Source organism: Staurois parvus, unplaced genomic scaffold (genome assembly GCF_062004578.1).
Source record: "Staurois parvus isolate SC_StPar_1 unplaced genomic scaffold, SC_StPar_1.0 ptg000199l, whole genome shotgun sequence".
In the NCBI taxonomy this organism is placed as follows: Eukaryota; Metazoa; Chordata; class Amphibia; order Anura; family Ranidae; genus Staurois; species Staurois parvus.
Window position 1 is genome coordinate 2,331,571 of NW_028317995.1, and position 24,346 is coordinate 2,355,916.

Below are 24,346 nucleotides of genomic sequence, written 5' to 3' on the forward strand. Positions count from 1 at the left end.
CAAGGAACCCATTTGGTTCCGCATAAGAGCAATGTGGGTTAAGGCCCAGGATTTCCTTTTGCCTAAGGTAGTTTCTGCCAGTCATCTCAACCAGGACATTTTTCTTCTGTCCAGCTACTATACACGAAAAGAAAATTTCCCTCCATTGTCTGGATGTGGTTTGGGCTTTGAGAGTCTATCTCTTAGCTCTTCCTTCCTTAAGGAATACTGATTCCCTTTTTTGTACATCTCTAGGTGGCTCAGGCAGACCATCATCCAAGCTAGTCTCAAGGATTGGGGCTTGCCCTCTCCTGTCAAGGTACACTCTACTAGACTTTTAAGTGCTTCATGGGCTTTTTGGTATCAAGCAACTGTTTCATAGATTTGCAATGCTGTCACCTGGTTATTTGTAAACACATTCTCTAGTTTCTACAAGGTGGATGTTGTGAACTTGATGATAACCGCTTTATGAGTAAGGTCCTGCATGTGACTCTCTTAGCTGCAGACAGTCCCTGGGTGCTATTTTTTTTTTTTTTAACTCTGAATGGTTGTTTTTTTGTTTTTTTTTGGCTTGTTGCTCACCCCTCTATTGGACTGCTTTTAGACATCATGAAGGTTGAAGGCCTATTTGTCCCTGTGGGAAAGAAAGATAATATGGTTTTGTGTTTTGTTTTTAACCCTTGGGTAATATTGCAGCCTACAGGATTGGACACTGGCAAACAACAAACGTAGACCAGCCAGGATAACCAATCCTACTACCAGCATGCCTCAGTTTTGTAGCAAAGCGGTGCTCACTACATGATCATAAACACAGAAGGATGGGACCTGTGGACAGAAATCCTAATATGCACCCCTTTTATTAACTGCTTCCCATCCGGCATATATAAATAAATAGCCAAATGGGAACAGCGTCTGTGTGGGTGGACATCTCTGATCATTGCCACAGCAGTATATGTCAGTACAGCCAGTCACAATGTCCCCAGTCCACAGCCACCCCAGTACCAGTGTCACCGTAAGATCTTGTACGGTACTCTCTGATGAGTAGCATTTCACAGGTGGTGAAGAGGCGTTGTATTACTGCCCTACCACCTGCTTTAAACCCTTGGACCCAGCACAAGCACCCCCATTCACTGGAATAGCTTGCGATTAGTGGGCACTACACCCATCAAAAGCGGCATTGGGTATAATTCCCACCATGGCTGCGAAAGTAAAGCTTTCAACCATGGCATGTGTAGACCCCTGGCCGCTGCCTCTGCAGCTAAAGGGAGGCAATGGTTGGACTGCGACTGAACCATGAGGTTTTCAGCCCCCCCCCCTTCAACCTCATGTGTGAATGAGCCTCAACAGTGCAGCTTGTCACAGTGTCACTGATCACTGCCACACCAATCATAATACCTATGCTGTGTTTTAGAAAAATTTAAATATTTGACAACTTTCAATACACATGACATTTTTCATTGCACAATTTCATTGCACGTTTTCCAATAACCTGTGGCAAAAAAATAAGTCTTCAAAAGACTCCCCATGCCTTTTAGAAGATACCTTGGGGTGTTTTTCTTTCCAAAATGTGGTCATTTTGTGGGTGTTTCCACTGTCCTGGTGCTCCAGGGCATCCAAAAATGTGATCGGTAGTCAAGAAATTAGATATGTATTTTTATGCCCCTGGAACACCTGAAGGTGCTGCTTGGATTTTGGGACCAACTATGTGTCTAGTCTATAAAAAAGTGTGGTATCCCCATACTTGGGAGTAGAAGAAAAATGTACTTTGGGGGGTAATTGTAAGTATGCCTATGCTGTTTGTGAGAAGTTATTTGTTAAAAGGACAACTTTCTGAAAAAAACGTATTTCATTTCTTAATTTTCCCAAAAAATGGTGACAAATTGCAACTTCAAAAAATTCACTTGATTGTCTACTTTGCAAAAAAGGGTAATTTTTGAGGGATTTGTACTGTCCTGGTATTTTTAGGTTGAAAAGTGAGATAGGCAGTCTGTACATGAAGATTGATCAATTTTCAAATATAGTATACATACATAGTTTGTAGACTATAACTTTCACACAGATTAAGTAAAATGCACGAATTGTTATTTTTTTTGTTTTTGTTTTTTTTTTAAAAAAACATTCAAAATACCTCAAGGTCTATGTATTAATAATCTGGGAGTGTCTAATCCAAAATCCAAATCTATAAACAAGCAGTAAAGATTAGTTATGGACTCAACCAAGATTGGTGGGTTTTTTATACTGTTGGTGATATAAATCAAAGGTTGCTAGTCAAAGCACAACTCCTTTAATTATACACCAACATACAAATATAAAAACAAACCACACTCCACGACTCTCACTTGCTCCCCACAATGGGTGCTAATCAATGCCATATATTATAAACATTTAAAATAGTCTTCTTAAATTGACCATGACTGCTCAACATATTGAATTCAAGTATCTTTGAGTCATCTTCAAGGATAAACCTCTCTTATATCACAAATCAGTGCCACTCAGAAGGAAATGTAATTAGTTAGAGCCCCATGTAGATAGCAACAATGTGTAGTCCAGAGGAGGATGTCAAGTATTGAAATGATCCCAGTGTAGTTTCCAGACTAATCCAGTGTAATCCAAAGGAGGAACTTTACAAATCCTTACCTCCCTCCAAACGCTTATCAAATAAAATAATCCAGGGGAGGATTAGTATGTAGATGAAGAGCTGTAACCTCCCTCATACATCAATATGCATAGTTTGTAAATAGGCTGGCCCAAACAAACAGGCTCATGGGTAATCAGGTGAATGCCATTTCCATAAGAGAAAAGAGGCAGTCCATATATATGTAATGAACAGAAAATCCCTCAGGAGTAAAGGAGTTCAGAGCAGTAAGACAAGGTCATGGTATAGTTTATGATGATACTTATGCTGTTGGCATCAAGATCCCAACTAGGAGACCAAGGAATGGGGGGGTAGCCATCCTGACTGGTTTTGCCAGGACATCCAGATGCCTCAGAGGTAGGCTCAGGTTTGTTTATTTCCTCCTCTGGATTACACTGGAAGTCTGGAAACTACTCTGGGATCATTTCAATGCTTGCCCTCAATGGGATACCTACATTGCTACAATCTCAGCATAAGAGGGAGGTTATTATGAATTCTATTGTATACAAGACATCCTCCTCTGGACTGCACATTGTTACTATTCATATGGGGCTTTAACTAATTACATTTCCCTCTGAGTGGCACTAATTTGTGATATAAGAGAGATTTATCCTTGAAGATGACTCAAAGATACTTGAATTCAATATGCTGAGCAGTCATGGTCAATTTAGGAAGACTATACGTTAAATGTTTATAATATATGGCATTGATTAGCACCCATTGTGGGGAGCAAGCGAGACTCATGGAGTGTGGTGTTTTTATATTTGCATGTTTGTGTATAATTAAAGGAGTTGTTGATGTGCTTTGACTACCAACTTTTGATTTATATCACCAACAGTACAAAAAACCCACCAGTCTTGGTTGAGTCCATAACTAATCTTTACTGCTTGTTTATATATCTTTTTTTTTTTTTTACCAAAGAAATGTGGCAGAATTAAATTTTGACCGAATTTATGAAGAAAGATTGTTCATTTCCAAAGTAAATATTAAAAAGTAAAAAACCCTGTAGTGATTAAATACCAACAAAAGAAAGCTGTATCTACCTCAAAAATGATATAAAATACATTTGAGTACAGTGTTGCATGAATAATTGTCATTCAAAATGTGACAGCACTCAACACTGAAAATGGAGTGGAAGGGGGTGAAACAGTCCAGTCTTCAAGTGGTTAAATTAATCATATGCTAGAAATGGCTATATGATATTTTCTGTTACTATTTTTAGTAGGCTTGAAAATTATGATAAATATTTCCATGTTTACTAAGCTCATTGTGGGTCATTTTAAAACCCTTTTTTTTTAATTCCAGGTAACACTTTTAGATCCATCTTCTTCCTCTAATAGAAGTTACCAAGTACTGGTGAATTGCCTAACATCTAAACCTGGTAAGGAAAAGGTTCCAAGCAAATCTAGATTGTGGAAATCGATATAGGCTGTGGTGCAGCACACCAAGATTTTAGACGGTAGCAGACTACCCCTGATTTTACAATGTTTTCATGTATGCCCAGTAGTGTATTTATTTCTTTTGCTGCCCTAGGTAACACAAGAATAGGGAGCCCCCCACCAGCAGCACACAAGAAGCAGCCGGCCATCCTCGCATATTCCAACAGTGAGCAGCCTCCTCACCAGGTCCCTGTTCCTGCCACTTCTTCTGGGGGGGGAGGAGGGGCAGCAGAGCCCCCCCTGAAAATTGGCACCCAAGGCAAATGCCTTGTTTGCCTTGCAGTAAATAAGTCTTGAAAGATCAATAAAACAAGAAATGGTGAAAATACAGCGAGATCTGGGACAAATATTATCAAGAGTGGAGGAGACTGAAGGAAAAGTAGATGAACATGCCCAAACCATTCAGAAATTAGAAATGGTAGAAATGAGAAAAGAACAAAGAAATCTGCTATATAAAATAGAAGACCAAGAAAATAGGGATAGGAGACGCAATATAAGGATACGAGGAGTTCCGGAGACCCCGCAAGGAGAAGACTTAATGGATATAATAAGGAAAATGCTAAATTCTATAATCAAGAAACCCATTTTAGAGACTCTTAAATTGGACGGAGTATATAGAATAGGAAAACATCCACGAGATAGGGGCATAGAAAGACCGAGAGACGTAATTGTGCAATTTCATAATTATTGGGATAAAGAAGAGATCTGGAAAAAGATAAAATGAAGAACAGTTATAAAATATGGAGAAATAAATATCCAGATTTTTGCTGATTTAGCAGTGGAAACATTAACAAGAAGGAGAACTTTAAAGCCATTATTGGAGCAGATGAGAAAGCAGAATGTCCAATACAGCTGGGGTTTCCCGGCGTGTTTAATCGGATGGAAAAATGGGCGTTCAGCAAGATTGAGATATCCGGAAGATATGAGAGACTTCTGTGGGAGACTTGATTTGCAGAAAATAGAGATACCTGGGTGGTAAGAAGGAGAGATATGGGCTACAGAAAAAGAAGGGGGGGCGAGTGGATATAAGGAGGAATAGAGAGTAGAGAAGATAGAAGGAAGCGAGAGGGGAGGGAGGAGGGATTTCTCTTTTTCTTCTCTCCATCCTGCCAGTCTTTCAGGCCTTTTTTTTTTATTATCGGGTCTTAGAGAATGAGAGGCAGCTGGTAAAGCATACATTTTCGCAGCTTCACCCTAAAGTTGAATCAAAAGTGGGGTTAGGACCACGAATGATTCATAGGCAAAAAGGTTGCCTAGGGAAGGGGGGGTGGGGAGAGGGAGGGAGAGGGATATGGAGAGGAAGTGGGGGGGGGGTGAGGGGAGGGATGGGGAGGGAGGGAGGAGAAGGGGGGGGGGGTGGGCTGCCTGAGATTATGCAGAAGCGTAAAGCAGTTTGGAAAATCTTTAGGGAACAAAGGAGAAGATACGGAGTAGAGAGGGAGAGAAAATGGAAAGGAAAAGAAGGATAAGAGGAGATGAGAAAAGAAAGGAAGAGATTCACTTTGTGACTTATAATGTTAAAGGTTTAAATAGTCAGGAGAAGAGATTTAGTATATTTAAAGAACTTCAGTACAGATTTTCTTCAGTTGTGTTCCTGCAAGAAACACATTTAGTACAGGAAGGTAATGTGAGGTTACAATCTGCAAAAACCATAAGGTTTAAGTTGGAGGAGAGAATGGTAGATCCGGAAGGGAGATTCCTGTTCTTGAAAGGAAGACTGCAGGAAATAGAATGCACATTAGCAAACATTTGCTGCCCGAATAAGAAACCGGAGATATATTTAAAAGTCCTGAGGAAATTAATGGATTTTAAAAGGGGTAATTTGGTTGTGGCAGGAGATTTCAACTTTTGTATGGATCCACAGATGGATGTAGCCTCTCCGGTGCAGAGAGAGAGAGTAGTAGGTCTTTGAAATAGCATTTTTTCAACTTTTTCAATGTCAACTTGTGGATATTTGGAGAATTAAGCATATGAAGGACAGAGACTATACGTTTTACTCTCCTGCACATGAGATGTATTCAAGATTGGACTACATAATGCTGGATCACAGGCTTATTGAATCCCTGGTTAAAGTAAATATTGAAGCCATGTCAATTTCTGATCATGCACCCGTTACAATGCAATTATTATAGGGAAATGAGAAGAGGGGAGGGAAAATTGAGAAATTGAGCAATGTTTTGAGGAAAATGAATCTGAGAAAGTGACGGTGGCCACGGTGTGGAAAGCTCATAAGGCCTATATTAGAGGAATCCTAAATGGCAATAGGAGCAAAGAAGAAGAGGGAGAGAAGAGATAAAATAAACACGCTTTTGGCTGAACTCAGTGATCTAGAGCACATACATAAAAATAAAGTAACAAAAGAGATTATGCAGAAGATAATACATAAAAGAGAAGAATTAAATAATTTCCTGGAAGAAGACAAGAGGAGAGTGTACAACAGAATGACAATTGAGAGATATAGGTGGGGTGATAGACCAGGAAAATATTTAATGAGGGCTCAGAGGAAGAAAAAATCTAGGGATTTATATAGAGAAAATAAGAGATAATAAAGGAGAATTAGTGTATTCAACTAAAGACATAGTAAAAGTGTTTAAAGAATACTATAAGCTATATAATATTGAGTCCCATGGTATTCTAAGAGAGGAGGAAGTAGGAAAAACAGAAGACAGGTGTATATATATATATATATAAAAAAAGCAGGATTGCCAAAATTAAGTGAAGAACACAATTAAAATCCCTTGAAATACCAATAAATCAAGAAGAAATACATATAGCATTAAAAAGTACTGCTGACGGGAAAAGTCCAGGACCGGATGAATATACAGTGAGATACTATAAAAAAAATATGAGGAAATATTACTACCTAAATTGAGGACATATATGAATGCATTGGGAGGAGAGATGGAAATGAGAAGGGAATCCCTACAAGCTCATATAGTACTCATACATAAGGAAGGCAAAGATGACACTCAATGTTCAAGTTATAGACCGATCTCCTTATTAAATACAGACACTAAACTATATGCAAAAGTTTTGGCAAATAGATTGAAAGATCTAATGCCGGAATGGATTCATATAGACCAAGTAGGATTTGTCCCAGGGAGGGAGGGTAGAGACAATGGATTAAGATCATTGTTTCTTATACAAAAAGCAGAAAATCCCCGTGGTGGTTCTTTCGATCGATGACGAAAAGGCATTTGATAGAGTAAATTGGGGATTTATGTTAGATACTTTGGAGGTGCTGGGAATGGGACCTAGAATGAGGGAATGGATAAGGAAATTGTACAGTCAACCTTCGGCAGCAATCATGGTTAATGGGGAGTTATCAGAATATATCGGGATGCGGAATGGAACTAGACAGGGGTGCCCCCTGTCTTCATTGTTATATGTATTATCTCTGGAATCGCTTTTGGCTACCATCAAGAATAATATAGATATAAAAGGAATATGGGTAGGAGAAGTGGAGCATAAGGTGGCAGCTTATGCAGATGACATGTTGTTTTATGTAGGAGACCCTAGGATAACATTGCCAAATTTAATGAAATCTTTAAAAGAATATGGCGAGATGTCAAACTTAAAGATTAACCCGACTAAAACAGAGATTTTAAATATAAACCTTCTACAGACAGAGAAAAAAAAGCTACAGGAGGAATTCACCCCCTTGTTTGGAGAGAGAGAGAATTAAAATATATTGGTATAAAATTAACTGTATCTTTAAAGAACTTATACAGAATAAACTATATTCCATTACTAAACTAAATTAATGATGAAATAAAGAAACTAGGAAGGGGATTTCAGTCATGGGTGGGACGCATAAACCTGATAAAAATGATAATTGTTCCAAAAATCTTATACAAATTCCAAATGATACCAATTAAGTTACCAGAGGAGTATTTTAGAATAATTAAACAAATTTTAACAAGATTTATATGGAAAAGTAAGAAGCCCAAAATAAGTTATGAAATTTTGAGTAGAAATAAAGAGAAAGGTGGCTTGGGAGTACCACACCTGAAAAGACTCAGTAATTTTGGCGAGAATTTATGATTGGACATTTAATGCACGGGAGAAAAGCTGGGTAAAAATAGAAAACACATTAAGCTACACGAATTTAACAGAAAACACAAGTTGGTTTACACGTAACGTTCTAAGAGTTTGGGATGCCTTACATAAACAAGTAGGATGGGAATATAATTCACTGTTAATGCCCTTAGGATCCACAGAGGTTTTTCCACCAGGTAAAGAAAGTATCACAGGGAAGTGGATAAAGAAGAAAGATGTTCAATTAAGAGATATAATGAAGGGAGAGGAAATATGCTCACTAAGTGAATTAGAAAATAAGAGGGAAATATTTTCGAGAATGGACGAATGGCGATACGGTCAACGGTCAATGTAGGGAACCCCCAAAACCATTAAGGAAAAGAGGACTGGAACCCCTTTGAGCACTTAGTAGATTCACGGGGAGATGGAAAGCACGGGATTTAAAAAATACATAAGATTCCCACAGGACTAGTCACTGTTAAAGGACCACCATTTATAGAGAAATGGGAAAGGGACACAGGAATAAAAATTGATGAGGGAAAGCAAAAGAAAATGTATAGTTTAATTCATGGAAATGTAAATATGAGAGAGGTAGAAATGAATTATAAGCATTTGGTAAGATGGTACATAAAACAGAGTGTATCACATGGAATAAGTGGAGAGAATTCACCTTTGTGTTGGCGTGGATGTGGAGGAAGAGGTACAATGTTTCACATATGGTGGGAATGTTACAAAATTTAAGAATATTGGGGGGGTATTGTAGACTTAATCAAAGAAATAACTGAGATTAATATCTCAAAGGACCCAGAGACCTGTCTTCTTTATGGTACCGAGCTTTCAGTAAAAAAATATAAAAAATCTGGGCTATTGTACTACTTGAATGCAGTGAAGGGTTTAATACCCAAGTACCCAAGAACAACAAGTACCGAAAATAAAAGATTGGGTGGATAGGGTAGAGAAGATGTACAGATTAGAGAAACTTTATTATATGGATGAAGACAAAATGGAGGTTTTCTGTATAAAGTGGGAAAAATTTAAAAAATCAAATCTATACCTAGACTGTGTACAAAAACTGTATTATTGAATAATATCAATTGTGGAATAGGAAGTACTGAAGAGTTGGTAAATGCATAATCAGGTCCGGGAGGGGGGGAATGGGGAGGTTTGGGGATTAGTGTAGAAGGGGTGAGGGGTAAATAGATTACTAGATGAATGGGAATGTTTTGATATATAGATATACAAAATTGAGAATATTTATATGTATATGTTTGTTTTATTAGCTTTTGTATATATGAAATGGTAATCAAAAATTAATAAAATATTAAATGAAAAAAAAAAAGAAGTAAAAATACAAGGCATTTCCTAAATTGCTGAGATACGGTATTGGCAACTCTATCTACATCCAAGCTGGCCCAAATAAAATATGGCAAAATTTGAAGTTAATTTTGCCAAAGACATAAGAAGTAGTAATTTCATAGCAAAATCAATTTTATTAAAATCACTCCACTTATTTCTAGCTGGAACATCTACATGTCAGCATTTGTTTAATAGACTTCTCTATATCATTAGAGGTGCATTTGACTTGATGAGCTGTGTGGTCACAGTGAGCTGCAAATGAAAAGGGGAAACATTTGCAGCCCAGTTGGGCTTCCATGTAATGCTGGAAATACAAGATTGGGGGTGGCAGTACATTAGTTTGTGTGTTTTTATTCATACAAATACAATTTTTCATCATCATGTTTAGAATCTGAAGAAAGTGAAATAGCCTACACCTCCCAAACTGTGCTGCGGCAGATCAGTAGCAGCTCCTCACCAAGCAGTGCCAGTGAGTACAGCTTTTACTCTATTTCATTATCTTTTTCAGCTAAAAGAAATCTTGCTAAAATCACTCTGCTTATTTCTAGTTGGAAAATCAATATTTTAGCATTTGTTTAAGAGACTTCTCTATAACATTAAAGGGGCATTGAACTTGATGAGCTGTGTGGTCACAGAGGGCTACAACTAAAAGAGGAAACGTTTACAACCCAGTTGAAATTCCATGAGATGCTGGGAATACAAGCATCTTGGTGGCAATAAAATAATTTGTGCGTGTTTTAATGCAGATAAATACCATTTTTGTATTCTGTTTCATCATGTTCAGAATCTGAAGAAAGTGAAATAGCTTACACCTCCGAGACCGTACTACTGCAGATCAGTAGCAGCTCATCAAGCAGTGATGGTGAGTAAAGCCTTCACTCTATTCCACTCTCTTTTCAGCTAATATGAAAGGAAGCAAATTATGATAAAATGGTGAGGTATTTATGTGCAAAAGTGGCATCAGTTATCTAAATTAGAGCACACCTGCATTGCATTTAGCAGTAGGCTTCCAACCTACACTTTTGCAGGTTTACAAGTACGAAGAATCTCAGTGTTTTCTAAGTGCAAAGCATACAAGGTTTATTTCAGCTATTCAATGGATTTGTCCAAATGTGTACTTTAATTTGTTGACTTAAAGTCTCCATCCATTAAAAAGTGATATATTAATTTAACCGCCTCCTGCCCACCATATAGTCCAATGACGGGCGCAAAGTGGTTCTCTCGTTATGGGAGGACGTCATATGACGTCCTCCCATTCTAACCGCGCATGCGCGGCTCCGGGAGCACTCAGCGCGGCGATTGGTGGTGCGCTGTGTCCCTCGGATACAGCGGATCACCGATCCACGGAAAGAGCCGAAGATGTCAGCTAGGTCATGTGATCAGCTGTGTCCAATCACAGCTGATCGCATGTAAACAGGGAAATGCCGGTTATCGGCATTTCTATCCTCACGAGCTGTCACGCTGACAGCTCGCGAGGAGAGGAGAGCTGGTAATCGGCATTCCTTGGAGGGGACATGTACACTGATCATCAGAGCACTGATGATCAGTGTGCCCTGATGATCTGTGTAGCCCCAGCAGTGCCATCTGTCAGTGTCCATCAGTGCCAGCTCTCAGTGCTCATCCATGCCACCTGCCAGTGCCCATCAGTGCCACATCAATGCCCCATATCAGTGCCTACCAGTGCACATCAATGCCACATCAGTGCCCATCTGAGCTGCCAACCATCAGTGCCAGTCAGTGCCACCTATGAATGCCAATCAGTGCCACCTATGAATGCCAATCAGTGCCACCTATCAGTGCTGCCAATCAGTGTCGCCTGTCAGTCAGTGTCACCTGTCAGTGTGCATCAGTGCCGCCTATCAGTGTGCATCAGTGCCGCCTATCAGTGCCATATATGAGTGCTGCCTTTCAGTGCCCATCAGTGATGCCTGTCAATGCCCATCAGTGCCACCTACCAGTGCCTCCTCATCAGTGTCCATCAGTGCAGCCTATCAGTGCCCATCACTGCAGCCTCATTAGCACACATCAATGAAGGAGAAAAATCACTTATTTACAAAATTTTATAACAAAAACTAAGAAAAAACGTTTTTTTTCCCAAAATGTTCAGTGGTTTTTGGTTTGTTTAAGAAAAAAAATCCCAGAGGTGATTAAATACCACCAAAATAAAGCTCTATCTGTCCCAAAAAATGATAAAACTGTCATATGGGTACAGTGTTGCATGACCGCACAATTGTCATTCAAAGTGTGACAGCTCTGAAAGCTAGAAATTGGCCTGGGCAGGAAGGGGGTATAAGTGCCCTGTAGGCTAGTGGTTAAGCTGTGCAGACTAAATCAGTCTCTGTTTGTCTTGGATATTACTCAGTGTTTCTCAACCAGGGTTCCGCAGAACCCTTCGGTTCCAGGAGAAGTCCCCAGGGGAGCACACAGCTGAATCATACTGAATGTAGTAGGTTAGATCATAATAGCTGTATGTTATGCCATAAATGTACATATAGCTATTATGATCTCACTGCCTGCTACATTCAGTCTCATCCAGCCACGTGCCTCTACCTTCTGCTCCCCTCTCTGCAGTCTGCTTTCAATGCTGCCATACACTGGATGTCACCTCCTACTACATTAATCCACATGCACCCACTCTCTGCTCCCCCCTCCACAGTCTGCATTCACTGCTACCATACACAGGATGTCACCTCCTGATCCAGCCACATGTTCCCGCTCTCGGCACGCCTCTCAAGTTAACAGGAGTCATAACTACAAAGGAGGCATCAAGTATCAATGCACACTGTCAGTGCATACTGAAAATAACAATGGGCAGATATACCTCCACCACAATATTGATTTGTGGTGGAATCACCTTTGAGAAACTGTGTTATGGATTTGTAGAGTGGCGCAGGGAAGCATACTGTTAATCACTCTACTGTTCCCCACAGGTCCTCTTCTTTCTGTCCCAGGCTCTTGTATGTGATATCACCTGAAATGGATGAGAGGGGGGCTAGCGGGGATCATGGGGGATAGGCATGTTACAACAGCAGCTTCCCTGCGCTGCTCTGCGTTTGTTTGTTAATTGTTGTTATATCTACAGCTTACTAATCAGATCCAATGTTTCGAGAGCTGTAGATCTGAAAATTTTTCAGCGGTTCTCCAAGATCTCTAATTTTTTTGCCAATGGTTCCTCCACAGGTTCAGAAACACTAATAAAGTCCCTTTCCAAAATGGCTGACTCTATCTCTGTCCTTTAGGGGGGTTTGGGTGTACTATGCATGTTCATGCATTCCACCATATCTAGATGAGTACTCCAAAATGTAAATAAAAATGGGAACCTTCCACAATAGCTACAGGACGTGTGCAGAATATGGAACACAGAAATCATACCAACAGAGTTGTGGAGAGATTTGGTGGATTGATTCTTCAGCATCTACCAGAACCTTCTGTTTAGAGGACCCTCTCAAGTTTTTCTAGGGTTTTTGCGTGGTTTTCATCCAATACATGATTAAAAATTCATAAAATATTTAAGGTACCGTAACTTTAAGGTATACATTTGTTATGACAAGCATAAGAAGGAGGTGCCCCAGCTTAGTGCATTACTGTGTGACTCTTTAAGAATAAAAATAAGTACTCCGATATACTCACTGAAGATTTGTTCACTCCAAGCCCCACAAAGACTTGATTTGGAGGGTTCTCTTACCTGTAGCACAGACTTGAATTTATTCCATAAATTCTTTAGACCACATCTTGGCCTGGGTATCTCAGTCCCCAGAACTTTGTATTATATAAGCTTTGGAGCTATCACACTGCACAGTCTTCTCATAGGTTATATGATGCAAAATTGGAGGACAAGCACCCAGTATCTGGTACCAAGCAACACCAAATGCAGCGTCCTTAGCTGAAGGTCAGACATGAAGGATAGAGACTATGACATTGCTAAAGTAATACAAAGAACAATATACTTTCTAGCCCCTTGAAATAAACAAGGCATATTGCCAAATGAATGGATGATTGCCAGAGAGTTGCTATGATCACTCTGATTAAATGATTATTAAAGTAAGTTTATGTACTAAATGACGTTAGAATTCAATTAAATGGGTTTTAAACACTCTACGTGTATAGAACAAACTTCTTATAAGAATAAAACACTGGAGACAGCACATTCATCTAAATAACTGCACAAATTAGATAAAAAAGGAGGGAATGGAGCATTTTTAGTGCAGCTTTTTTATGACAGCCGATGAAGCCTGGGCTTGAAAGGCGGGGGGTGTTTTATTTTTTACACAAAAACTTCAGATTTAAAAAGAACAGTCTTTTTATGCAATGTAACATGTTCAGTAAGACTGTTGAGATCCTTTTTTAGGTTGTTTTTAGGTTACTCAGGCCTTAGGCCAAAACAAGCCTGTATTTGTTCTCTATAAAGTCTCTGAGGTGAATTTATTAAACCTGGAGCAGACAGAATTTGAAGCAGCTGTGCATGACAACCAATCAGTTTCATTTTCAAAGCGTAACTGAACCAGCTGAAGATAGATGACTGGTTGTTATGTACAGCTGTTCCAGATTCTGTCTGCTCCAGTGTTGATAAATTGCCCCCTCTATATTTAAAGGAGATGTATGGAGTAGTATATAAAAAAAACAAACATACATACTCACCTCTATGCTGCAGTCACATGACTGCTGATCATTCAGCTCTCAGTCATCTCACTGTCAGTCACCGCTCTCTACTCTGACCCTCCACTACTCACTGGAGAGCTTGGCTGGAGAGGTCAAAGGCAGCTGGCTTTGGCTATCAGTGGCGTGCTGAATGTTGTAGCCATCTGTCAATTAAGCAGCTGGGTGGATCCCAACAATATGGTCAGAATCCATCCAGTGGCTGGAATGTCTCTGTGAAGTCAGTTGAAAGAGGGCTGTAGCCTGCTGTCAGATAATTCTGGGTCACAGGAGACCACAAGTAAGTGCACTCCTGTGACCCAGAAGAGAAGTATGACCAAAAAAGCTTCTCTTCTACATATCTTTTAATTAAAATATTACAGGCTGTAATACAATGAGTTTTGAAACAAACTATCAGCCCCTGGACCAGCAAAAGCAATGTATTTTCTACAAAAAGGCTTATCAGTGCCGGGGCAAGGTCATCCAATGCTAAGGGTAAAGATGCCAAACTGATCCCCATCCCCTCCTTCATTCATGATGTGCAAGCTTTAGTATTTGTGGGAAAAAAATGATTCACTGTTCTGAGTTTGGAAAAAGATTGTCAGTTCCTAGGACTAAAACAGCAAAAAAAAGTTTTAAAAACGGTCTTCTTATTTTCCACCAAAATGGCACGTTTTAGAGCACTCTGTTTGGAAATTGTCAACTCCTGTGTCTAAAACAGCTCTGTATTTTGTGGGGAAAAAGCCTTTAAATAAGTGCAGCTTTTACTCTATTAACAGATTCACAAGGAGATTGTCACCTTGTGGGACAGAAACAACTACATATTTTTTAAAAGAGACCTATTTTTTTTTTTCATATACAGTATTTATTTCAGGTACTTATATAGCGCTGTCAATTTACACAGCGCTTTACATATATATATTGAACATTCACATCAGTCCCTAACCCTCAAGGGGTGTACAATCTAAGGTCCCTAACTTACATTCATACATACACAGATTAGGGCCAATTTAGACAGGATCCAATTAACCTACCAGCATGTCTTTGGAGTGTGGGAGGAACCGGAGCAACTGGAGGAAACCCACACAAGCACAACATGCAAACTCTATGCAGGAGGCGCCATGGTTGGGAATCAAACCCATGACCCATTTTTACTGCAAGGCAGACGTGCTAACCACTAAGCCACTGTGCCGCCCATACAGTAGCTTTTAGTACACTGAACTTGGAAACTGGATGTCATCTCTTGTGATTTATATTGCAAAGTATTGAAACAAAATAAACCACAATTTTTTTTCTCCTATTAGTACACCTTTTCGTACATTGAGTTTGGAAATTGATTGTCAGCTTACAGGACAAAAGTAGTGTATATAGTGCGCCCTAATACACACTATCCCTTCCCACTGAATACATAAAATTGCAGCCTATACCTGTGTGCCTAACGTGACTCTATCATTAAAATGCAGTCTTTTTTTTTTTTAAAGAATACATTTTTATTGAACGTTATCAGAGGTGTGCACAAAGTCAGTACAATCATAAGAAAACAGACCATCCCGCAATAAATGAAAATGCTCCTTGAAGACAATCATTGTGTGCTTGTCTTCATACATTGCTGTTGTTATAAAACAGCCATTAGTATTGCGCAATCAGTAAATACTCAGATTACTGAAGTGCATTGATCCAAAGCAAACCAGGTCCCCAGAAGTCTTTTTCTGAAAATGACACTGTGACCTCCACATCATTACAGGACATAGTAGTAGAGGCCAGCAGGAGAAACCAATGGTGAACACAGGAATTTAAAACAACCAAAAGTGTCAGTGTCAGAAGACTTGGGGAGGTCAACTGCTCTTGATCTCTTGAGCTTTGTTCAGTACCATGGGCAGCAGGTGAGTATTTATTCTCTTCAGGTAACAGGGCTTTTACTATATAATTTTCACAACAGTGTTGCTTTAAAGTGTGTCTATGGTCAAAATGTAAATTACTTGATTCATTTCCACATTGTATTTCAATTATTTCTAGCTTACACCTATTAATCTGCATGATTGTGAACTTTTAAAATGTACTTTGTGAAGAATCCCATGCATTTGGCCATGATTTCTGTTACATGTATTCACTATGCCCTGTGGGTAGGCACTGCTGTGTCACACATTTCATAGAGCCTACCTTCTGCACTACAGAGGTGCTGAATGAGGAGTTTCAGGAGGGATGTGTAGTCCTTAGAAATCAAATGTAAACCAAAGGCATCAGCAGAGGGGAAGCTGCAAATCATGCAGGGAATCTACAAGGTTGTGGAAATATAAAGGCAACAAACAGGCAGAACTCACGACATGAGAAGAGAAGTAAGCTTATATTGAGCTCAGCTCACAACCAATTTGACAACAAATGCACAAGTCCTTTAAAGTGGAAATAAACCCTTCAATTTACAAGAGTTTTTGGCACACAGAGATAGATGATACCAAAATGATACAGTGTCTGATAAAAACAGAATAAAAAAAAAAAAAAAAAAAAAATATATATATATATATATATATATATATATATATATATATATATATATATATACTGTGTGTGTGTGTGCGCATATGTATATATATATATATAATAACACACAATAGCCTACTGGCTGTCAGGACACTACAAAAAAGAGGGCATTATGATAAACGTCCATAGACATATATGGGTCCTTGACAATTCTTAAAGCCCTGAGGTTTAGAACTCGGCAGCCATCCTTAAGAGCAGTGGTCTCCAAACTGCGGCCCAGGGGTTGGATGAGGCCCTTTGCTTGCTTCTATCTGGCCCTTGAGCTACTATTTCATCCACTGATACAAACAAACTGGCATAATTCCCTCCACTTACACCATTTATGGGGCACAATTCCTCCCAATAACACCAACAATGGGGCCCCATGAGATCAGTGATGGGCACAATTTCTCCCAAGGACTCCAATGATTGGGTGCCATTCCTCCCACTGACACCAAAGAAGGGGCATGGTAGAGAAAAGGAGGTGCCAGCTAAGTGTAGTGGTTAGTAATGCATTTATTAGCATAGAATTAAAAAAGCTCACAAAAAATAGGAAAATATAAAGCTCATTTGTGGATGGATGTGGAGCCGCTCCTCTCTATCCTGTTGGTACCACCAGTACTACACCTTGAACACCAAGGTCCGCACTAACCAGTGTGGAATGCACCGGTGGAAGTGACGTCACCGGAAGAGTTGGAGGGCCGGATGTGGAACACAGACTGACACAGGCTACGTGCTCGGAGCTAGAAGGAGCTAAAGGCTCCAAATGTGTAGCCTGTGTCAGTCTGTGTTCCACATCCAGTCCTCCAACACTTCTGGTGATGTCACTTTCGCCGGTGCGTACCACACTGGCTAATGCAGACTCTTCCTGGTCTACATGGCTTCAGACCATCTTAGTCCAATTCCCATGGTATTCTAGGAGCATGACCAGCCCACACGGCTTCCGACCATCAAGTGTAGTACCTGTGGTACCTGCAGGACGGAGAGGAGCAGCTCCACATCCATCCACAGATGAGCTTTATATTTTCCTATTTTTTGTGAGTGTTTTTAATCCTATGCTAATAAATGCATTATTAACCACTACACTTAGCTGGTGCCTCCTTCTCAAACCCTTCAATTTAACTGTTCCCCTAAACAGCTACAGTCAAGGCATGTTGTGAATGATAACTTTCACAGTTGCTTGTGCTTTGAACCAAACTGTCAAGCTATAAATTGGCTGAAGTTTTAATTGATTACATATGCAGCACCAAGGCTGTAGATCAACAGAGGCTAAGATGGCAGCTTCCATGGCTGTAAAGGATTGGAGTGTTAATTTCCCCTTTAAATGAAACTGAGTTTTGCAGGGCAGCTAGAGCTCTTGCCATAATGTGCAAGATAACACAACAGTGCAGTCTACATAAAAAATAATAATACGGAACATTTAGAAAATGTTTTCTGGTAAAAGAGACTTTGTATGTCTCTTCTACCAAAAACACTCTATTTCCTATTGATCTTTTTATTGTAGAACTTTACTTCTGCTTTAAGAAATGTTTGAATCATCAAACCACAGATCCCACAATTTCCATAAATCATCAAACTATATGTAAACCCTCACCTTGTAAAGCAACCCATTAAGTTTAAAATAGAAATGAAAGGAAATACATTTATGTGAAACATTATACATACCCCCTTTTATATAAGTCAGGCCTCAAAATTTCCACTCGCCTGCTTGAATTTGGTGTGTGGAAAAACCTTGGGGGTCTTACTGAGTGGGCTCGGGACTCAGGGCTGGCTCTGTCACTCTAGGGCAGCCTTTCTCAACTGGGGTGCTGCCAGAGGTCTTCAGGGGTACATTGGCGTCATGGTAGAGAAAGGTTGTGAGATGAGTCCAACCTCCTGATCCCAAACCGCACTGTGCAACAGCACTGGGTGCTCAGTCAGAGAATATGCTAAGCAAAGGGGGGGGGGGGTGCTGTGCTCTCTGCCTCCCCCTAGAGTGCAGTACCAGGCTGTGTGAGGGAAGGTAATGTACTGCAACTTTTTATAAGGCTGTATACGAGTATTTATATGTGTGTTTGTGTCTACATGTGCCTGTATGTGTGTACGTGTGTGTGTCTGTTTGTACATGTGTCTGTATATGTATGTGTATGTGTCTGCATGTGTGTGTTTAAGCCAGTGTTTCTCAACTCCAGTCCTCATGGACCCCCAACAGGTCATGTTTTCAGGATTTCCATTATTTTGCACAGGTGATTTGATCAGTTTCACTGCCTTAGTAATTACCACAGCTGTTTCATCTGAGGGAAATCCTGAAAACATGACCTGTTGGGGGTCCATGAGGACTGGAGTTGAGAAACACTGGTTTAAGCATACATGTATGGGTGGTTTGGTCAGGTTCAGGATTATGTGGTTATTATGGGTGGTGGAGTATGAGACATTTGAGGTACTGCTGGGTTGGATAGAAGGTAGGATATGCTTGGTAGAGTTATGGTTTGGTGAGTGAGAGATTATGGGGGGTTATGGTTGCATGTGGTGCATGGTCTAAGTATGATGGAGTGTTAAGGGGGGACATTGGGGACCCTGATGTAATGTGGGGGGGGACTCTGGGGACCCTGAAGTATGTGGGGGGACTCTGGGGACCCTGGTTTAATTTTGGAGGACTCTAAGGACTCTGATGTAATGTGTGGAGACTCTGGGGACCCTTATGTAATGCTGGGGGACTCTAAGAACCCTTATGTAATTAGGGGGGCCTCTGGGGACCCTGATGTATTTTGGGGAACATTTAATAGTGTCATTTCATGAGATAATTTATGAGGGCATGTTTAGGGGTGGAATTAGGGGCGGGGCAGGGTAGTGGTTGGGTGGGGCAACTGGTGGCGAGTAGCTCTTAGGGTCTGGCTACTACCTAAGAATTTTTAGCCCTGACATAAGTGATCACATTCCCTCTGTTCGCAGCTGCATAAGGAGCTTAGAGAGCTGGGGGAGTATCTTCCCAATGAATGGCGGTTTAGAGGGCATGTCAATACAAATCTGATCATTGGAGGAGAGTAGACTGAGTTCTCAGCACAGTTAGAGAACTGACCACACTGTGCTCTCCTGCTTAGTGAGGTCAGTTTTTTGTATAGCAAAGAAGAGAGACTGGCAAGAACACCAGGAATTTCACACAAAGGAAGCAATACAAAGAGAACAGGATACTTCTTCATAAAAGTACATGGTACAGCAGGCCCATATCAGGAATATAAAATGTTAGGTTTACATATTCTTTAAAAGAAGCAAATCAGCCAAACCTGCCACTGAATCTGGCATTCTCATACCAATAGATTGCCAGTACAACCAGTAAGAGCCAAAAAAGTGTGCAAAGCTAGGAAAGCAGTTGGTCCTGGCCTTGGGAATCAGATGCCATTGCATTAGTTGCAGTAGTAGAGGACGTGGTGCCGATGAGGTATGTCCGTTGTTTAAAAGGCCTAAGATTTAGAACATGTATAGTTTTTTTCCTCCTTTTACTAATCACCAAAAACCCCACACCAAAAAACATACCACATGGCCAGAATAATTCAGCAAAGTGAAGGATCATGAAAACCAGGAAAGAATGGTAATCAGTAAAAGAAAATGAAGGATACGAAACAAATGCGTTACAGGCAGGAAACATGAAAGTGGGATTTAGGTACACTAATTACTTCACTGGTGACTATATAAAAAGTCCTGGACATGCACTGTGGGCAGCCCCTAAGGTAAGCATTAGATTAGTCAAGGGGTTTGTTAAAATCAAAGTGTTAGACAGCATAATGGATGGCCAGTCATGCTTCTACAGAGCTCACAAGCCTCTTGTCACCTCTGTGTTTACAAGGCAGTAATTAACCTAGAAGTTCTAATTATATAGAAAACTGACAAAAACCTGGGAAGATTTCTCATATCTCAGAGTGTAGGATATTAATGCGAGTTGCCACCTGCAGAACTGCATTAATTCTAATTCTCATTGGCCCTGGCAACGTATTAAGAGTCGAGCAGTTTAGAGAGATTACAGTGCGCATTTGGAAGAACAAATACATCTGCTGGCATCGATCACAAAACTCTTTGAAGAGTATGGAATGTCGTGAGTGAGAAGATTATATACAGTTTTTATTTAATATAAAACACATCATAAATATACATACCTCAAACCTGATTATATCTGGATTGTCAAAATGTATGCCAAAAGAGATGTCTATTAAAATTCATAGCGATCTTTAAAAATATTGTCAATTCAGTGTGGAATTTGTGTCAGAAGTTAACAAATCCCTTATTGTGTTTAAAAAGATGGGAGGTATGATGTTAATGCCTAGTGTGCATAAGCATTTTTTCATATTAGTTTGTTAAAGCTAGTATGCAGAGAATCATATTTAAAGTGGACCTTTTCTCCCAAAAAAACCTAATCCACTTTTGCATGCTGCTAAGAAAGCTGTTTGACAATCATCCACCTTCTTTTTTTTTTTTTTTTTTAAAGTTGATTTTTTTTTTGCCTGTTCTTATTTAAAGTGGTTGTAAACCTCAGAAATGAAATATGAACAAAGCATATCCCTTTATTGAGACAGGTACACACTGTACCTGTCTCAATTAGGAGCAATAAGTGTAATTTCTGTATGCCGCTTCTGCTATCTGAATAAGTCGCCTCTGAAAAGGTTTCCTGACACCAAGAGAAAAAAGGTGACGGGAGGGACCTCCAGTAGTATGACGGCCTCAGCTCTGTTCCTGTGTGCTCTGATAGCCTCTGCTATCTGAATAAGTCGCCTCTGATTCGGAGTCTGCATATTTTTGGTCTTTTCAAGTGCTTTGTACCCTAATCCCACTCTTCATGAGTTTATTGCTCCTATAAAAAAAATCTGTAAAACTTCCTAAAGTGACTCACACCCAATTCTTACACTCTGCAGAGTATCAAGTATTTGGCCTGGGGTGAAAAGCCAACCTTACGTCATAGAGCACTAGCTGGTGCTTGGATCTACAGTTAAACCAGTATTAAACCCAAAAGCAAATATTTATTATATTGTAGATTACCATTTCTTAGATGTGGTCGTTGCATTTGTTTTCTTTTTAGGCCTAAGGTAAGCTACAATATAATAAATGTTTGCTTTTTTTTCTGGTACCCCCTTCCCATTATACAACAATTGTGGGCTTGACAACTACAAGGTTTTACCCCCTTCATGATCAGGCCTTTATTTGCTTTTCAGCACTGCGCACTGTAAACTTCTGAATTTGTGACATCCAGTGTCGCACAACTGCTTCCTGACATGGTCCTCACATGGTCAGCTGCTGTTTTTGGCCTACACACAGACTTCAGCTTGTGCAGTACAAGAGCAGTGTGAACAGCAAGCTGTTACAAAGCATTTGCAGAGCTTTCAGCAAGATTTGCTGATGCATTTAAAGTGCCATTCAGCTCCAGTTTGTAAATGCACATATCCTATTGGAAGTACTGATTGTCTCTTTAAACACTACTAGCAGGCTTCCGTACTGTTTTAACCACATGACCTTCAGAAGGTTTTACCCCCTTCACAACCAGACCATTTTTTGGCTGTTCAGAACTGTGCTACTTTAACTGGCAATTGCAAGGTCATGCAGCAAATTTATATAATTGGTGGTATTTGATCACCAAAAATATTGATTGGTTTTGTGTGAAAGGTATATCATCTACAAACTATGGTATATATATTTGAAAAATGATCAGTCTTGATGTACTGTCAGCCTTTCATTTCTTGAGGCCCTAAAATACCAGGACAGTACAAATACCCCCCCACCCCAATTACCTGGGGTATGGTAATTTCTTTGTTTCCAATGATTAAGTCAGGTACGACGAAGCATGTCAGGTTGTGACGGTGCGGCGGACCAGTAGTGATGCAGATACGCAACCGGAAGTGGCGAGACGACGTTCTGTCCGTCAGATCCGGAGGTGGTGAGAGCACCTGCGATATCTGTCTTACTGAAAGGCTATTTTAAATAAGGCTTAACTATTTTTGGAATGTTGTAAGTGCAATATTTTGGCTTATTAAAGTTATTTACCTTTGGTAATACACGATTGGAGCGAATTTCTTTCTTTTTCTATGTAACTATGGAGAGGAATATATATTATGATCCTGGCTACCATTCTTATCATGGGTGATTATTGGAGGAACCTCACGGTCTTAACAATTTGGAGTCTATATAAAGTGGAAAAAAGGCTGTGTTCTGATGATCCTGATTTATGGAATTTATGCAATAAGGCTCATTAAAGGCTATGTTCTGGTGAGTGCACACCTAACAGTGGGTGTATGAAAGGCACAGCACGTGGTTTATTTATTTCTGCACTGGGAGTCAGAGGATTCACATTGTGGAAGATTTTTTTGGACTTTTTTTGGAATTTATTATTATTACACTGGACTTATATTTTACTGTGCTTTGTGGCCACTATTATATCATATATAATTTGTTTGTTTTTTGTCGCATATATTTTTATGTCACTTAATATTTGTGTAAATGAGTTTGCACATAGAGAACATCAAAAGGAATTAATGTGACACATATATATATATAATGTGCCGCTAACTATCACCAATATTAGGAGTGGTATTTTTTGGAATAAAATATACGCCAAACAGCCCAATCACATCAGGCTACCTTCCCCTACATTTAGGGAACACAGCATAAATTGTGCTGTAGTAAATATTATCCCTGAGTTTGTTGTAATACAGCTTTATGAATGAAAAAAAAGGCTAGAGTGCCTAGAAAGAAGAAGCATTGAAAACAGAAAAGGAGGGGATAGATAAGGGACTTCACATTCTGGCTCAATCCTTCCAGTGATTTGTTTTCAGTTGCAATTTTTTATCAGTTTGTTTTTGAAAATTAATAAATTAAATAAAATGTGTTTTTGTATTTTTTTTTTTTACATACTGGCACCAGGGCACTACAGCATCATCATATGACTGGTGTGATGGTGATCAAGGATACTGTCTGGTGGCAGTATGTGTTTTGTTTTGTTTTTTTAATTTAATCTTTTATTCAATTTTCTTTTTACATACTTTCATCAGAGTAATTCAGGATGGATGATGTACAGGTATGTGATCCAGCCTGCCCATGTTACCCCACCCACAGTAAACAAAAAAAAAATACCCACTCGATATGGACAGGGGAATCCTTCTTGCTGAGTTATTGTATTCTGATGGTGGGGAGACTTCCTTATCATTAGAATACAACAACTCAGCAAGAAGGTTTCCTTCATAGCTGGAAGCACAGATTGATAGTGAAAAACGGACAGGCTAGTTGTACAGAAGTCAATTGAAATTCAGGCAGTCCCTGCTGAACTGTCCAAATGTCAATTCATATATGGCCGGCTTTAGCACTAAAGGGAACCAGCAGCAGGCTCTCAGAAATCGGTGCGGCCATCGGGAGAGATCGGTATTTACTCTTTGGTTTTTGCAGGTACAACTTTTTAGCAAGTTTAATTATTGCTATAGAGTCAGATTAATAATAGTTTAAAGGAATATGAGAGAAAAGAGACACCCCGCTTTACAGTAGATACAAAAAGTCTACACACCCCTGTTAAAATGTCAGGTTTCTGTGATGTAAAAGAATTAGACAAAGATAAATCATTTCAGAACTTTTTCCACCTTTAATGTAACCTATAAACTGTACAACTCAGTTGAACAACAAACTGAAATCTTTTAGGTGGAGGGAAGTAAAAAATAAAAAACCCCAAAATAATATGGTTGCATAAATGTGCCCGCCCTTAAACTAATACTCTGTTGAAGCACCTTTTGATTTTATT

At 39.6% G+C, this 24,346-nt stretch overlaps 1 protein-coding gene across 1 annotated transcript in view; it reads left to right on the forward strand.

Moving 5' to 3' along the window:
- LOC149461514 (uncharacterized) overlaps positions 1-24,346 on the forward strand; it is a 144,097-nt gene that overhangs the window by 34,324 nt on the left and 85,427 nt on the right. The window contains exons 3-5 of the mRNA XM_089678226.1: positions 3,920-3,995; positions 9,836-9,916; positions 10,232-10,309. Coding sequence (XP_089534352.1) covers positions 3,920-3,995; positions 9,836-9,916; positions 10,232-10,309 — 235 coding nt within the window. The remainder of the gene's footprint in view (positions 1-3,919; positions 3,996-9,835; positions 9,917-10,231; positions 10,310-24,346) is intronic.